At 40.6% G+C, this 19,009-nt stretch overlaps 2 protein-coding genes across 3 annotated transcripts in view; one reads left to right on the top strand and one right to left on the bottom strand.

The window, feature by feature from the left end:
• The window catches only part of kiaa0319 (KIAA0319), a 109,671-nt gene that overhangs the window by 39,989 nt on the left and 50,673 nt on the right, over positions 1 to 19,009 (top strand). The gene's annotated exons all lie outside the window — the stretch shown is intronic.
• LOC311024808 (uncharacterized protein) lies at positions 10,896 to 13,961 on the bottom strand (the record flags this gene model as incomplete). Its single annotated transcript, XM_084027388.1, has 6 exons — positions 13,219 to 13,961; positions 12,943 to 13,138; positions 12,868 to 12,900; positions 12,417 to 12,553; positions 11,785 to 11,994; positions 10,896 to 11,669 (listed from the first exon to the last, which is right to left on the bottom strand). Exons 1-6 carry the CDS (start codon positions 13,837 to 13,839, stop codon positions 10,896 to 10,898), a joined length of 1,971 nt encoding a protein of 656 aa, XP_083883514.1. The 5' UTR covers positions 13,840 to 13,961.

Below are 19,009 nucleotides of genomic sequence, written 5' to 3'. Positions count from 1 at the left end.
TAGAATAAACTTTACAAATGTGAAGTGCAATAATTTGTACGTGTGTTTGTGTTTTGTAAAGTTATCTTTTCAAAGTCCCAATATCACCCACAGCACCACCTAGTGGTGAGAAAACACTGCCTTAACACACTTTTAGGCGGAAATCTCAAGCAGACCAGGCGCTTGTCTGAATAAAGAAGTAGCTGTTCAGCAAGGATACCTTAAGAACAACAGTGCTAATCAAAGTGCAATAGGTAACAACATAGTGTGTTATTAGTGGGTCATGCTGTGCAGAGTCTAGGTGAAGTCTGAACAGGTGAGTCTTTCCTTTTTCGGAAGATGGCAATTGACTCTGCTGTCCTGACATTGGTCGGGAGTTCGTTCCACCACTGAGGACCAGAACAGAGAAGAGTCGGGCCTGCTAAGCGACATATGTTTGATTTCAACGATGGTGGTACTAGCCGGCTAGAGGAGCGAAGTGCTCGCGTCAGGGCGTGTGGTTTGACCAGTGTTTGAAGGTAGATGGGTGCCGTTCCATCGATTGCCTTGAAGGCCAGTGCCATCGTCTTGAATTGGATGCGAGCTGCAACAGGGAGGCATTGGAGGTCACGGAGGAGGGGGTCACATGGGAGAATTTGGGTAGATTGAAGACAAGGCGTGCTGCAGCGTTCTGGATACGCTGCAATGGTTTATTGACTACTGCAGTGAGAGAAGCAGTAGTCAATGCGGGAGATGACCAGTGATTGGACCAGGAGTTGCGTTGCGTCCTTTGTGAGGAAAGTCCGGATCCTGCGGATATTGTAGAGGGCAAATCTGCAGGATCGGGCCACAGCAGTGATTTTTGGGGGTGCAGGATAGTTGGTCATGAAGGATTCCACCCAGGTTACTCGCAGTTGATGAAGGCAATACTGTGATGCCCTCGACAGTGACCGACAAGTCCATGCGAGGGTTGTCTTTCCCCGGGATGAAAAGGAGTTCAGTTTTATTCAGGTTAAGCTTGAGGTGATGTGCAGTTGTCCAGACAGAGATGTCTGTAAGACATTCCGAGATGCGAGTTGCAATTTGGGTGTCATCTGTGTAACAAGAGTAAGAGAATCCATGTGATGTTATTGCAGAGCCTAGTGATCCGGTGTATAATGAGAACAGAAGCGGTCCTAGTACTGAGCCTTGATGGATACCCGTGTCCAGAGAACAGGGTTTGGACATAGAGCCATTCCATGTGACCTGAAAGGTGCGATTTGTCAGGTATGATGTGAACCAGGTTAGAGCAGAGTCAGAGATGCCAAGTTCAGCCAGGGTGAAGAGAGGGATTTGGTGGTTGATTGTGTCAAATGCACCATAGGTCGAGGAGAATGAGAACGGAGGAGTGGGATGAGGCTCTGGCGTCTCGCAGGGACGCAGTGAGCAGTCCTGAATCCTGATTGATTAGGGTCAAGGAGGTTGTTCTGTGAGAGATAGGATGAAAGTTGGTTGTAGGTGACACATTCCAGGGTTTTAGAGAGGAATGAAAGAAGAGATACAGGTTTGTAGTTTCGGATGTCAGCAGCATTGAGGGGTGTTTTTTTTTAGGAGGGGCTTCAATGTAGCTGTCTTATAAGCCGCTGGAATGACACCTGAGGTGAGGAAGGAGTTGATCAGGGTGGTGAGGAATGACAAGATGTCGTGTGAGATGTCTTGGAGATGAGAGGAGAGAATCAGGTCAAGGGAGCAGGTGGTGGCACGGTTAGAGGTAACAAGTGCATGAACGTCTTCAACCTGTTGGCAGTCAAGACAGCTGCGACAGTAAACCTCCTCTACTCATTTTACTCCTGGCAAGTAGAACTGTGGCTTGATCCTCTGCAAGGTTTTCTCCACCCCCAGGTGGGCTCCCAGCAGATGTGAGTGGGCTAGGGGCAAAACAGAAGGAAAAGGGGCGGGGCACCTGGAGAAACTCCTGAGGGGTATTCCACCAAACGCGGCGCTTACCTGGTTAAGCCTGGTTAGAACTAAAGCCAACTTCCACTTCCCAGCAGACACTTGACGTTGATGCAACATTAGAACAACGTTGTACTCCAACGTTGGATTACCATTGGATTACCATTGGATTATGATATGGATTTGAAAATTGGGTTTACGTTAAAACTTAACGTTGGCTGGACGTCAGCCCTGAACGTTAAATAGACATTGGATTTTGTACGTAGGCTTAACGTCAACCTTTTACGTTGAATAGACATTGGATTTTGGTTGTACTCCAACGTTGGATTACCATTGGATTATGATATGGATTTGAAAATTGGGTTTACGTTAAAATTTAACGTTGGCTGGACGTCAGCCCTGAACGTTAAATAGACATTTGATTTTGTAAGTAGCCTTGACGTCAACCTTTTACCTTAAATAGACATTGGATTATGATATTGATTTGAAAGTTAGGTCTACGTCAAACCCTACCATTGTCTTGACGTCAAGCACCACCACTAAATACACATTGGATTTTAGTTAGACTCTAACGTTGGATGACCATTGCATTATGGTTGTCATATGGATTACGTCATATCCCAACGTCGACATTACATTTACCTCCTGTGTTACAGAGATCTTGGATTATGTTTGGACTCTCACGTTGAATACAATTGTTTTAGTATGTATGTATACACACATATATATATATATATATATATCAAATTGAGCTTAAGAGTCCTCGTTGGCTTGACATCAAAATTGAATGTTGGGTTGAAATCAGCCTCCAATTTCAAAGTCTAGAAAAAAGTTTAAAAACAAAAATCGGTAACCAACATTTATTAAAAACTTCAAATTAAAGTAAAAATTGTTTTTTACTTTCAAATTAAAGTAAAAAACAATTCAAATATCCGTACAAACAAATGACATCTAGACTAAAACAAACCTTTCAAACAGTTGCTTCCCCCCAGCATTGGGGGAAGCAAAAAAACTGATTGAAAATGATACAACCACCTACAATGTTGCTTCCCCCAACATTGGGTCACCCTCAGGAAAATTATATAGGGGTCAAAAATGGCCGAAGTCCCCTTTAACTATTTACATTTTTACAATATATTACAGTTCCTCACTCCCGTCATCCACCTTCTTTCTCCCGCCTTTTTGCCTATCTGGGGCAAATTTCAGGTGTTTGCCGATCACCCGACGAATGTTCACCTCTGAGTCAGGCGTGCTCCTCTGGACACTATCTGTAAGACATGAAATAAGATTGGCTGTAGAAAGCAGTGAAAATATTCAACCTTTTGTTTTCGGTGGACAGGAAGGGGTTTTCCTTGATGTGAAGGGTGCAGTGTCGTCATCTTCCGAACTTGGTGGAGATTGGTGGAGAGGTCGCACTTTCTGTTGAACAGCCGGAAGTGTAGGCTCTTCTCTATGTTTTCTAGGAGCAGACCCATGTTTTGCCACTGGATTGGAGCTGAACCTTTTCGAACTACCTTGGCTCTCTGGCTCTGGAATATAGTCTGTAAAAAAAAAAAGTCATGAAAATCTTATCAAATTATGCTGTTTTTTAAATTCTATATTGTAAAGCTATATAAATGAACTATGATTAATTTAAAAGCTGCTGGCTGACACCAAATCCTCAAATTTAGAAGTTCTTCTATATTCCTATCGACATCACTCCTGTCACAAGGCAGTTTAACTTACCTTCATCACTGATGGCATGATCATCATCCCTGATCTCAGGTTCATCATCACTGATGGCATGCTCATCATCATCATCTTCAAACAAATCAGGTCAAAAATCAGCCCAACTATCAAAAAAGAAAGGCCATAATGAAATAGAACTGTACACAAACATTTTGTTTTCGGTGGACAGGAAGGGGTTTTCCTTGATGTGAAGGGTGCAGTGTCGTCATCTTCCGAACTTGGTGGAGATTGGTGGAGAGGTCGCACTTTCTGTTGAACAGCCGGAAGTGTAGGCTCTTCTCTATGTTTTCTAGGAGCAGACCCATGTTTTGCCACTGGATTGGAGCTGAACCTTTTCGAACTACCTTGGCTCTCTGGCTCTGGAATATAGTCTGTAAAAAAAAAAAGTCATGAAAATCTTATCAAATTATGCTGTTTTTTAAATTCTATATTGTAAAGCTATATAAATGAACTATGATTAATTTAAAAGCTGCTGGCTGACACCAAATCCTCAAATTTAGAAGTTCTTCTATATTCCTATCGACATCACTCCTGTCACAAGGCAGTTTAACTTACCTTCATCACTGATGGCATGATCATCATCCCTGATCTCAGGTTCATCATCACTGATGGCATGCTCATCATCATCATCTTCAAACAAATCAGGTCAAAAATCAGCCCAACTATCAAAAAAGAAAGGCCATAATGAAATAGAACTGTACACAAACATTTTGTTTTCGGTGGACAGGAAGGGGTTTTCCTTGATGTGAAGGGTGCAGTGTCGTCATCTTCCGAACTTGGTGGAGATTGGTGGAGAGGTCGCACTTTCTGTGGAGCAGCTGGAAGTGTAGGCTCTTTTCTATTTTTTCTAGGAGCAGATCCATGTTTTGCCACTGGATTGGAGCTGCACCTTTTTGGACTACCTTGGCTCTCTGGCTCTCGAATATAGTCTGTATAAAAAAAGTCATGAAAATCTTATCTAATGATGCCGTTTTTTGAAAATTTCTATATTTTAAAGCTTGATTTATTTAAAATCTGCTGGCTGTCACCAAATCCTCAAATTTAAAAGTTGCTTCAATATTCCTATCAACATCACTCCTGTCACAAGGCAGTTTAACTTACCTTCATCACTGATGGCATGATCATCATCTGCAAACAAATCAGGTGATTCTACCATGTGTTCAGGCTCCACAAAGCTGCCACCACAAGCACCTAATTGAGTGACAAATGTCCAGTGGGAAAGTGAAAAAACTTGAAATATAAAACTAAAACTATCAGTAGACTTACGATATGCCTGTGTATGATGCTAGCATTGATGATCAAGGAGCAATATGATACACTGTGTTATTGATACTCAGGGCCTGAAATTCATTTTCCAAAAGTGGGGGGAATTCCCCCCCTAAGGGCTTCACATGGGGGGGATTTTACTTTGTTGGGGGGACTCCAGGTCTATATTATGCTTCAGATATAAATGATGCTGCAACTACACTGCAGTTCAAAATTTTATTTGTCACATGCTGAGGTATAATACTCAGTTTGCAAACTCAGTGTTACAGGGTTTTCCCTGGCTTGACAGTTGTACTTTCAGATATTGTCCCTCCTCTATTAAATATGAAACAAGGCTGATAATCACAGGACATGTCTGTTCTGATTATGTAAGTCAGCGGTCCTGACATACGTGTGTTTCTCTTCTATAAAACTCATTCTACATCTCGCGATGTCTTTCCACATACGGGCTTCCTTCTCCTTTTAAACGGTGAGTTGGTGCAAGACGCTGCATCTGATCGCCCCCCATGGGCGCCAAAATCACCTTAGATAGGCAGGAAAACCCTGTGTTAAAGTCGGGCGGACATGTGCGTGTTCTTCACCTCTAAAGACGGCGCTGCTAAAAAAAAAACTCTGCTCGTTGCAGGAAGGAGCTGTCAGAGGAGCTCTGCTGTTCCTCTCTCTTTAACCTGGTGTTTGGCTGCATGTTGTATAAAAAGAGTTCAATATTGGAAGAGATCTAACCAACATCTGAGCACCGATGGCTGAACCAGAGCGCAACAGATGTGTAACAGCTGCAGCAGCGTGTGTGTTTTATAACATCTAACTTTATTCAGTTCAGTAGGCTACCTAAACTATACAAACAAAGACGTGTGTGTCATTTAAGTCAGACTGTCTAACACAGCGCTCCTGTAGTGTACCAGTAGTTGGCTGGTTTGAAATATGTGCGGGAATTTCCCGCATTATGAGTGTGAGATTTGCGGGAATCGGTCAAATAATGCGCGATACCCGCAATCCCGCAGCAAATTTCAGGCCCTGATACTTATTGTGTAATTTAAAGAGAATAGATGGTGTTAAAGAAGTAGACATATAATCAAATGTTTAGCATATGCAATATTTACTTAAATAGGCACAGCACAATTACCTTCCTCATAATCGAAGTCTTCATGTCGCCTTTTTTTATTTTTTCTTCTGGTGCACTGTGCTCCTCCTTCTGTTTCTGCACCACTTGTTTGGTCCCAGCTTTCACATTGTTGGTAATCATCTATGAAACATTGCCAAACCAAGGTTATCAATGCAAAACATTGACATGGCATGATATTCAAGTCAAAGTGTATTTACCGTAATATGACTGTACATACCAGATCTGAGCTTCACTTTGACCAGAGTAAACCGTTTCCATCCATCACTTGGCTTGCGGCGCTCAATGATGAACTTGGCTGCATTTACAACATTTGGCCAAAAGACTAACTTCTTGTCGATGTCAACCCAGCTTGCTGGCACCACACCTTCTTCTTCGCGGTCCCTTTCTTTCCTAGCTGCACAAACCCAAGCCATCCTATAAAGTAACTGAACATGCATACAAAATATATAGCGAACAGTAGCCCTGCCAGAGAGAGTTTGTGTGATAGATTTACTATATTCTCACAATAGCACCATCAAACAAAATAATGTATTGCCCAAACTCCTTTTCTAAGTGATTGAGTGGGGTATCCCAGTTAAAATTCCCCTTTGGGTAAAAAAACAGTCAAAATTCCATCTAGAAGTTATTTTCTTTTTATACTTTTCGCTCAAATCGATGAAGTAAAGGCATAAGCACATATCCTGAACAATATGGCAGACAAGCCACTTTACGTTCAATATCAGACACGTCAAGAAGCCTGCGGTGTTTCCGTACTCTGTCCAAGTTTCTAACAAACACCACATTAATGAGCTTGGAGTCGCAAGGTACAGTATAAAAACTTTCCAGGCTGTTTTGAGATATTATGTCACACAACAAACTGCCATCTCGTTTTTCTTTAACAAAGGCAAAGTCTTCGTTGTGCAAGAGAAAACACCCATTTCTCTCATTTTCAGCAACAAAATGCCAACTCTTCTTCCCTGTCTCTTTTGGGTGGCCCCCTGCCCTCTCTTGTTCAATGAGTCTCTTTGCCACTTGACTGATTGGATTCTTGGCATTTCTCACCAATCTCTTGAGAACTTGCAGATGATTCTCAAATGGAAATGCACATATGTCATTGAGAGAGCATTGGTAATTCCTACAGTCATCTGCCAGATGTTTCAAACTATGGACATTATAGACCAGGAAAACTGCCGTGTATATATGCTCACATTTTGCTACAAAGTAGCTTAAGAGTTGTTTTGCAAAGTCCATGTAAGCAACACGCCTTCTCTCACATGAGTCTAGAAGTATTGATAGAGCTACCGTTAGGCAGAGATCCTTGTGCAATACCTTTTTTAACACAACAGGTCCAGTGTATAGGACAAATTGTCTGAACTCTGTGGCTTTCCACCAATTTAACTCCGTTAGGGATCTTGGTTGGCGAGCAAATTCACTAGGAAGTTTCCCAGACAGAGAGACAAGAAGAGTTGAAATCTCATTCAACTGACCTTGTGACAGTCTACATTCAGGCGGTCCTTTTTTAAAGAAGCACAGCATTCTTTTCACAACACCAAGACACACTAGATGCATGTAGTCTAGTGGGAAACCTGTGACACAATTTATCCCTACATTAAGTAAAGGGGATACCCCAAGCTGGTGGTCATTATAAAGCCCATTGGCAAATGCTACATCTGTCCTTAAAGGGTAGTCTCCCAAGTACACGACTCTTTTGTTTTTATACTCTCCCTTTACAATGCATCTTTCACAGCTGTAATATCCAGTGTGCCCTTTGATGCATTTCACAAATGCTCTAGCAGGGGCATCCCAAACCAATGCTTTGATCTGAACATTAATTTCTTTGCCATTTACAACTATTTTGTTTTCCTGTAGTTGTGTGTATTCTGCTAAAAAGTCCGCAAGATAATCATCAACAGAGTCAGGTTTAGAGGTGCCATAATACAGTGCCACAACAAAAGGCTCAAAATCACTGAAAGTACAGATAATTGGCCACAACTGGCGAGGAGATGCCTTGAAAAGATTGATTCCGTCAATGTTCACCACTAAGTCCACAGAGTTTGAATTGTCCAAAAACGCAGTATTCTGTTTGATAATATTCACAACAGAGGATGTAATCCCGAGATAAATGTACTGTCCACCGCACTTTTCCTCAGTCGGTATGGAACGTGGTGTTCCAAGTAATGTCCTGGAATCCTTTGGTAGTGGTAAACCTTCGTCCCGCAAAATACCAAGGAGTTCATTAAGGTTACTTCTTCCACATTTACTTGTTGAAGCCCAGGACGCAAGCTTTTCTTGGAGGGTCACTTCATCTTCCTGTGCAGATTCTGAGTCTTGTTCAGAGTAAAACATATGCATTGTATCCAAAATCTGAATCTAGATCAGAAAGTTCATCTGTTTGATCAGAATTACTGTTTCCTTCTACTGGTGAATTTACATCACTCTGACTGGGTTCCAGACTTTCAGAAACACCTACTGAAGGACCAAATCCTTCTGATTGTGAATTAGTGTTTTGGGCTTCAGCTTGATTGGACACCAAATTGTCAGGGCCACTACCTTCACTGCTACTTTGCAGTGCAATTGATGCGGCTTGTGAACGAATTTTTCTCCAGCGCCTCAGATAAGACATCTTCTCCCCCCCCCAAAAGAAAAGAAGAAAAAAAAAAAAGATTAGCAATTAGGTAATACAATCAACCAATACATTTATACCACTATAGTTATTTTTTGTCGTGAATACAAATTATATTGCACAACCCCCAAGCTACAGTGGTGGCCAAAATTATTAGAACACCTGACAGATCAGAAAATATTGACCTTTTTTTCTACTCCAAAACATGATTTAATTTCATAATGTTCATGAAACATGCAGTGGGTTGCTCTGAGCACAACAAATATCAGATGGAGTGAGTCCTTATGTTTTTATCCACTTTTAACTTTAATATTTGTCCACCTTTTGCAGCAATTACAGCAGCACATCTCTTTGGCATAGTGTCATTATATTTCCTGAGAACTTTAACACTAATGCTATCCCATGCCTTCTGCAACTCAAGCCAAAGGCTTTCCTTTGAATGTACAATAGATAGATAGATGATGATTGTGTGACATTGACAGTGAAATAGGCCTAGCTTGTTTTTTGTAAGGAAAATGACCTAAATCAGCTTATGGTGGCACTATTCTATGGTTTATAGAGCATAATGATGACTTTGTAGATATTTCATGCGTTTTATGGGTATTCTTATGGCCAATTCAACAAATTCACAAGTGAAACCTCTTAAATATGCCAGGTGTTCTAATAATTTTGGCCACCACTGTATGTGTGTGAAATACAATTAACCAATAATGTGTCATCATGGCAAACACTCCTTACCCTCTTTCTCTGCTCTCAGGAGAGTGGAAATCTTTTTAGCGTCGGTCCACAGATGTCAGATTCTGATAAATGCCCTCCTAATGTATGGAGAGAGAATTTAGGGACACACACCGTAAATCAACATGTAAACCAAATACTCACATTTCTACTATTTTTCACTGTATTACTAATACATACTTTGATAATAGATGGAGAAATTACAATGTGATGTATAAAATTCTATGTCACATTTCAATGCACACTTTTGAAGATGCTACGTAGAAGGAAAACCCACAACACCATCGCTGTCATGACAGTACAATATTAAAAAAACGTATAGCTTACCATACAATCAGAATTAAAAAGAGTGCTTAGTAACTTTTCAGTCAATTCACAATTCAATTTAAGCAAGTATGTGCTGTTTTTTTTATGTTTATGGCAATCACCAGGCTTTGATTTTTTTTCCAGCTTAATTAAACGAACATAATATTAAACACATCTGACTAACAACATGCAGTTTTTCAATAACGTTACTCCTATATTTTTGTATTGAGCTATTGTTTCCAATAGACACACATTTCCATTTTCTAATGTTTCATTTCGTTTGCAATGCCTGGAAAAACAGCTGCTCTTAATCATTTTTTACTAAATTTGTGGTCAATAAAGTGAATCTGTTTTACTGTTTCAATCTATTCATGTAACAAAACACAGAGGAATCAAAACTAGCAAGAGTTAGCTGCTCAGTTTGAATTTGCAGTGACCACTGTTGAAGCTAAGGATAACATAGCATTTCCGTCCGTGTATGACTCCCAGTGTTGGGAACGTTACTTTAAAAAAGTAATTAGTTATAGTTACTCACTACTTGTTCCAAAAAGTAACTGAGTTAGTAACTGAATTACTTTATAATAAAAGTAACTAGTTACCAGGGAAAGTAACTATTTGCGTTACTGTAAAAAAAATGTGTCAAAGAATTTGGATTTTTCTTGTAATGAGATGGCAAACTGTCTTGTAGTCTACTCCTATAGTCGCGTAGCGTGTCTTGTGTATAAAAATTGAGATCACATTCTCCGCACCTGGCATGCGGGAATAATTAAAACTTGAGGAGCAATTATACAGTGGGAGACACTGTGTCTGTCATATATCACAAAACAGGGTCAGAGCGCACAGCAGTAGACATAATGACGGCGAGACCCCGGTGCCTCCACGAGCCGCCGGGCTGCTCATCATCATCATCATCACCACCGGCGTCTTCACCATCCGCGCTCCACAGCTGCACCGGATTCCCGTCCAACACCAGAACGGCGGGACACCGGGGCCCGCGTGGCCCTCGCGCGCCGCTCAGACCCAGGGATGCAAACAGGTGAAGGGTCAAAAAAGTGAGTACATACCGGCGACTTGTTGGGTGCGTGCGCCGATCCCACGTGAGACCATGGAAGGGGCGCAATGATGAAAAGGGCCAAAGATTTCTATTCCATTCTTTATTGAATTGTAAACATATTAGCAATAGCTAGAGTAACGGATTAATACAACAAACAAAAGAACATTTTCATTGTCATTTTGACAGAATTACTTCTTTTTTTTTGCCACCAGGATCTCGAGTGCCCGACGCCTTTGTTTGGCCGCATGCTTCATTCTTGCCCTCTTTTCGGCTTCAAGTGCAGCCCTTTTACTGTCCTCAGCAGTTTGTGCTTTCTCGTACCCATATTCTTTAGCCCTCTCCATTGCTGAAATCTGGTTCTTTTGGCGTCTAGCCGCATCCCTTGCCCCAGCAGACTTGATGTTTTGACACAGCCTTTGATCCAATTTCCCATATTTGGGATCGTCCCTCTTAAAAATTTGAGTGGCGGACATGTTGCCTGATTTTAGTGTGTATTTAACAGTTTGGAATGCATTAAATGTAGGGATAGCCATGTTGCTGCTCTTTGGGTCAATAATGTGGATTGAAGGTTGAATAATAAGGTTGAAGGAGGCCTCCACCAATGGGCCATGAAAGATGGAGAGGGCGGCTTTCACGACTTTGCTCAATGCAGGGAACTTTTGAGAATTGAAGACCTTGGCCCACCAAGTGACCATGTCCTCTCCCTCACTGAATGAGGCCAAATCTGGAGACACACTGTACCCCATTATTTCTAGGTGGACATCACTTTCAGGGTCTGTGAAGTGTTGAAGGTTGGTGGCCAGCTTCTTCAAATGGATCACAGCTTGCGAGTGACCTCTGAGGATGGGGTCTACAGCAGAGAGGGATTGTAGGATGGGGTTCTCCAAAGGTAGTTTCTTTTGTAGATATAGGCCAGTTGTGATGTAGGCCTGCGAGACCGACTCCAGGAATGTCTTGAGGAGCTAAAGTGAACAAAACCAATGCATTAACATTGACCATATATTGAAAGAATAGGCCAATATCATGTCCGAACTGTTGTTAATGCAATGTAAGAGGTCATTTTGAGAGTATACTAACAGGATGTCGAGGACTCTTGGTTCTGAATGAATCCGCCTCTCTTCCAACATAAAGCTGGGCGAAAGGGAGCATCTTTCCCTCAATCACGAGGTTTGCCATCTCTTTAGGAGTTGCATCCTTTAGGTGCTCAGCTCTGATAAAACAACTCATGAAGAGTTTGAACAACTCTAGCTGCCTATCGTGAAGCTTGTGCACCAAGGTTTGGCTCCCCTGGAAAATATTTCAACAGATATCATGTTAGGTTATGCGCCAACATTTTGCTCCCCTGATATTTCAAAAAGCTAAATGTGGCTTTCAGTCATGCTGTCCTGTTCCAAAGCAAGTGAACCCCAGACAAGAATAACCACTTTTTGAAACAGTGTTAATATTGTCTTTTGCCAGTATGTTATGCAGATATCCCAAGTAGGCCTAAAATACACTGACATGTGGACATGTAGAGACACACAAATTCTGGGCTTCTTAAATCTATGAATTTATTCTAAACATATTTCAGTGTTGGTCACCATTACTTGGCACGCCTACATAACACACTGTATGTGCTTACAACATGTAGACTGGAAAGGATTACTTTAATTTCTCTGACTTTAGAGCAGTTATTTATATTAGTTTGACCAAATGCTACCAATACCAACCTGGAAAACCATGACATACTCCTTCAGGATGGCGAGCACACCCTGATACACACTCAGCTGTAGCTCAGTTTTTGTGTCCTCAAACCAAATCTTAGAGTTCACCCTTGTCTTTCTGTCTTTCCCTAATTGTGTCATAGCTAAAAGAGAATAGAATAGGTAAAATGGTAAAGTAAAATTAGCTTTTGGCACAAATCCAATTAAAAATGTCAAGATGTGTCAGCAATACTGTACAGGAGGACTGTTTTATGACATGTTAACATACTTGATACTTATAGATTGATTGATTACACATAGTGTTTCTACCTAATATTGTATCTTTCACATTCAACAGTTTATACCTTCATTTTCCTTCCAAGACCATGGAGAAACTATAGTTTCACAATTCAGATAAATTGAATTAAAAGTACTTTTCCAATGTGTTCAAACTAATGCATGCTCAGGAGAACCCTACCTTTCTTGTTAAGGTCCCCATGCAGAGAAAAGATCCGCTGTTGTGCCTTCTCGCTTACGTTGTGTTGTCTGAAGAGCGCCTCCAGAGGGTCCCTGTAAAGCGCCTTGTCCTCTGCACTCAGGAAGCCATAATATAGCACCTTATATGCAGGCAGCATTCTCTTTGTGGCGATGCTCACATTATATGCAGAGAGCCAGCGATGCTGCACAAACCTCTGAGGATTGGTGGCAGGGATATGCATGAACTGACACACTTCCTTGAGGTACATCACCTACGAAAGTTAAAAATAAAAAATGACTCGCCTGTACAACTACAATGTATACATCGCCTGTACAACTACAAAATGCATACCTGATCTGGAGACCACTGATGATCTGTGTGCAGATCTGAAAATAGCTTCTCAAGGAAGAGGTTAAAAGGCTCCGCAAATTTTTTGGCTGCATTGTGGATGTGATGGCAACTGTCCCCATCTATGTCCAGCAAAGTTGGGCAGAGTGAATGGCGGATCCTGGTCTCCAGACCTGACTTGCTCCCTCGCATGACACTGCACGAATCCATCATGATGCTCACCAGATTTTGCCACGGAATGCCAATTTCAATGAAGAAGTCAGTGAGAGACTTTTCCAAGCTGGCAGCAGTCACTTTCTGGACTTCAAGAGAGCCAAGATGCTCTACGACCACCTTCTCCTTATCCTCATGGTAGTAGCTAACCAACATTGCAAGTACTTTCTTGTTGCTGTTACAGGTGCTTTCATCTATGTTAAGAGAAAAGGGACATCTATTTAGCTGATAAACTGTCCTTTCAGAGAAAGTACGTGCAAGGCCATTAACCATTTTGTATGTGGCTGCTGTGCGTGACAGTTTTAACTGTGCCAAAGCCATCTTGTCAAGTGCAAGAGTCTGGGCCAAATTAACAAGGACGGGAGCAATTGATAATGGAAGGGACTGCTCTGCAATGACTCCCAGAACCATAGCCTAAAAAGGGAAACAATGGAGTAAATTACACTAAACACATTCTCAGAGACCAATACGCTTTTGCTTCAAGAAAATAATATACTTAAAAGTTGTCTTCTACACTTTTGCATAGGCCTACAACACTTTCCCTTTATGCTTCCTTAACAACCTTGCCTACCTCTGCGTTAGCTATGCGATCAGATGTGTGCACAGGGGTCAGAATCTGCTCCCTTATCCTTTCAGGTCCTTGTGCTGGTGCTGGCCTTTCTTCTGTAAGGACCGGTGCCACACTACGTGTTGTGATAATGTCACGTAATTTTCGAACATGGCATTCAGTCTTGCAGTGTGCCACTAGTGCTTGGGACCCTCTGTTCGAATAATTGATCTCCCTCATGCATAGTGTACACCTGCCATGGCCTTTCTTGTCAATTTTTTTGATACAATGAGACAATGGGAAAATGTGTGTCTTTGTTTCAATAGTGGTTGAGATTTCCAACTTCAGCCAGTTCCAGTTCCAGCTGCACTTGCACCCTAAATCCACCTGCTTCACAGACAAAGCCTCATCCTCATTTAATTCCCTCATTCTGAAAATAACAGAAGAGGAAACAAAAAAACATCATACCATTTGAATTGTAACATTACTTTTACTTATATATAATTATAAATTATTGATAAGGTCTGAAACATGTGGGCCTAGTCCATGGTGAACCAAATTGCAAATTTTAAGTCCTAGTTAATTTCATTCAACATTTACTACCTGAATGGTTTTTACTTTACCTACATTAGATGGAATCTGACTAAAAGAGTCACTAAACAATAAAGCTTAATGCACAACAGTTTCGACCGCCTGTTTCATTCATCATTGACCTTGGGTGTCTTGAAAGGCGCCTCTAAATTAAAATGAAATGTATTATGTAACACACAAGACCGGAAACCATAGCAACGCCGGTAAACAAACCCCAATCCCTGTGAGCTCCCCGCGCTATGGCCATCCGGAGGTGCACAGAGCTTTTGGCCGTGATATTATAAATACAATTATATTATATTATATACTATTATATGTAGTATATAATATACTATATATAAGCTTAGAGCTTAGGGTAGATATAAAGATCTGACGAGAAATTGACGTTGCTGCGCTGTCCTGCTCCTTCTTAATTGAAGGAGCAGGCAGAGAAAAGCTCTCTCCTGCTTGGCTTTCATTAAAATCAAATTTAAAATCCCCGATAGTGACAAGACCATCCATCCATTATGTCGCCGCCGGTCCAGAGATGTGTCAGGTGTGCGCGAGAGACATAACGGACACTTTTGTTACTGCCATGTATACAGTACATTCGGAACACATTTTAGGAACAGATCTATGCCGCATAGAAATCTATGCGGATCAGATGTGCCATGTAAACGCGGCTAGTGTTATCTCTAACTATGCAGGTCTATGCGCTAGCTAACATCAGCTCAAGTTAACTGATAATATCAGTTAACATCTTAGCACGTTAACACGTTAGCTAAGCATCTTAGCATCTTAACACGTTAGCATGGATGAAAATGACCAGTCGTCCGATGTTCAATACCAGGACATAAATCCCGAAAAGGCGGAGAGAAACGGGGAGATTTCCTGTGTGGAATAATTAATTTCCACACAGGAATTGTGGAAATAATTTTTTATCTTTATTTATGTATTTATTTAAAAAACGGGGACAGAGTTTTCATTTTATTTTCCCGGGGACAGGCAACCAAAAGTTGCGACTGTCCCCTGAAACCGGGGACGTCTGGTCACTCCATCATGGATACTTCCAAGACAATTAATATTCATGTTAAACTTTCAGCAAAAGACTGCAACCTTACCTTAAGCTCTCATTGTTTACTTTCAGAAACCGGTCGAAAATGTTGAAATTCCCGAGCCATTCAGGGGTAACGGTACATAGAAGCTCACGTTACAAATACTTCAGGTGCTGGTGAATCTTTCTTGTCTCTGTGATTGGACGGTAGTTCTGCAGAAGTGGTGTGGGCTACCGTAATGATTAATATACGGGCGCAAGCTCTATTTCTCCGCTTGATAGTTTTTGAATGATCTAGATAGCAGAAACGGTTAGTTACGGGAATGAGGAGTGCGCATGCGCACGAAAGTTCCGGCGCAAATTAGACAACCGACAAATTCAATTCATAGTAACGCACCGCATTTAACGTTCAGTAACGATAACGGCGTTGTTGTACCGACGGAAACAGTAATTAGTTAGATTACCCCTTTACTGAAAAAATAACGGCGTTCTTTTAAACGGCGTTATTCCAAACACTGATGACTCCAAATATTATAATTGTGATAGCGAGCCTGTGTTTATAGGTATTGATGGCTGTAAACAGTGAACACCAAACACGCTGCCAGCAACAACTCTGCTATGGGTTAGCACGCTGCTAACGTTAGCTGCGAAGCTAACACAATTTTTTCAGTGCACTCTTAAGGTAGTGAGGACTCGGATTTGTGTCTTCACAAAAAGTGTATAGGATTATTATCATCTAACATTTAAAAAAAGAAAGTGTAACTGTAAAATTGAGTTGCACTAGCCTAAACACAGCTTAACTTCAACCATATTAGCTTGTTTGGGGATAACTCACCAGAACAGATTTCGTCCTCCTTGGTCGTCGTTTGCCTGCATCATGCGCGCCACGCACAAGTTTTTTCTTCTTCTCATGTGTTTAATGACAGTTTACTACCTATTTCAGGGAGCATTACCGCCACCTACCGAGCCGGATGTAGGACGAGAGATAAGCCAGTGAGGAGGGTGTGTGCAGACCGAGGAGGGTGGCAGGGTTAGTTTAAATAAAAAAAATAATAATAAACAATTAAATAAAATGACTACTTTACTACTCTACTACTTCCTTCACCTCTACTCTAGATTTTCTAAATTAAACTTAGTGCTCTCCTCTCCTCCCATATGTATTCCATTATCACATGTTGCACAGATTCAGTTGCCCCAAACTGTTCACATTTCCCATCTGCATCTGAATAAGGTGGATAAGTGTCAGCCTGTATTGGAACTCCCAATATTTGCAACTGTTCTCACTTTTATGTTCTTTGAGCATTTTTTTAAACATAATTTTATACAAATTCCACTTTCTTTGTCAAACTCCCAGAGAAACTTCAACAATGAAAATGTTCAGAAATATGATATATTCTAAAAATGTTCCTGAAATAAGTATCTGTAAAATAATTAAAATACATTATGTGAGACAGCCATCAACATGTTTTTTTTATAATCAAAAATATAACTGTCACACAGTATTACAGTCATTTCCACCATGTCTTGTGTAGCCTACTTGCACTCCTGGTACAGACTATTACAGTCTGTAATACTTATTCTAAACTGCATATAGTCTTACTGCTAATTTATAGGCTATTACCTTTTAATATAGGCTATTTTATGACCATTGTAACTGCTACAATACAAGAGGTGTTCCCGAACAAAATTTTGTTGTAGCCACTTGTTGCAATGACAATAAAGCTTCTTATATCACTGTTTAAAAAATTCTATGAGAGATTGTATGGATGGTTTGTATGGCAATGACATCAAAGCAAAGAGCAATTTTCAATTTCATCAATAACTCTTGAAGAAAAATCAACGAGCCTACTGTCTGAATTCTACGTAGTCTATATTTATTTATTTAAAGGTTTAATAATCAGGGACAATGCACATTAATAAAACATTTTAACAAATGTAAACATGCCAGAATTAGCCAAAAGGCTATTTTACATCTGCTGTCCCTGGAGTGATGTTAAGAGTAACCCTAAAAGAGAATAAAATGATTTTGTTATCGACATACAAATAATACATTAAAGGATTAGAAAACTAAATCTGAAAAAAGGTTAAAAGGCAGAGAACTAAGCAAAAGTCCATACATACACACACAAGCTAACATAAACTCAGCTCAAACAGCAGCTGCTACAGACAAAACAGAAGCAACGTTAAGCAGCAACACCAACATCGACAAAAAAATTATTACACAAGACACAATAATAAACCAGCAGGTCACAAACAAGCAAAACACAAACACTAAACACATTAAAAGCCATGCATAAAAAGCAACAGTAATACTAGACGATTAATAAACTGACAGACAACATGACGGATGGCATCAGAAAGCACCGACAGGCAGAGCAGCAAATGTGAGGAGAAATTAAGCACTAAAATTTAATGTTGACAGCTTTGACCACTAATTAGCCACTTTTTAAAAAAGTATTTAAAAGAGGCATAGTTTGAAAGATTTCTAATGTGAGTTGGAATGGAGTTCACGAGCAGCCCTGATTGAAAATACAGACTGGCTAAAAGTACTTTTTCTCAACGGAACAACACAGTCTCCTCTAGCTGCACTCCGTGTAGATGTTGATGCCATTTTTATAAACTGGTTCAATACGGGAGGCTCAAGTCCATGTATGATTTTGTACATAAGACAAGAGTGTGAATATTTAATCAGGTTGATTAAACAGGTTGACTAGACGTTACAACTAAATAACAACGTCAGCTTGGAGTTAGATTTTGACATTGTTTATGTGTTGTTAATATAACGTTGAAAAAACGTTTGGCTTTGGTCAAAAGACCTACAACTGAATGTCAGAACTCTACATATATTTTACGTAAACTGGTGAGGTTGACTAGACGTTGGATATTGGTTGCTAGCCAACATTACTTAAAAACAACTAAATAACAACGTCAGCTTGACGTTGTTATTTTATGTTGAAATGACGTCAGCTTTAGACGTTATCTCAACGTTAACTTTTAGTTGGTTAACGTTGCAACCCATATCCAACCAAGGACCAACGTTAATACAACGTCCTGTGTCAGCTGGGTTGCGGCTAAACCCGTTCCATTAACGCATTTCAGCCGCGCCTTGTTGAGGCTTATTCAAGCCAGGTTAAAGTTGTCTTGTGTTACGCCGTTCACGGGATATGAAGCCAGACCAGAACCGTGAATGTCGAATCATCGAGAAAATGTCAGAAAAGACCAGCGCAAAAAATATTGATGGAACTGTATGAGGAGTACAAACCCATCATAACCAATAAAGGGAATACTGTAGTGATAAATAAAAATCGCGAGGCTGCTGGGCAAGAATTGCCGAACGATTAAATACGGAAGTACCATTAAGAGTAACATGTTCTAATATAACTCTGACTACAATTTGTCTAACGTGACGA

The sequence above is a fragment of the Eutrigla gurnardus genome, assembly GCF_963514095.1.
Source record: "Eutrigla gurnardus genome assembly, chromosome: 14".
In the NCBI taxonomy this organism is placed as follows: Eukaryota; Metazoa; Chordata; class Actinopteri; order Perciformes; family Triglidae; genus Eutrigla; species Eutrigla gurnardus.
The sequence above is the reverse complement of the archived record's forward strand: the minus strand, read 5'-3'. Positions and strand labels throughout refer to the sequence as shown.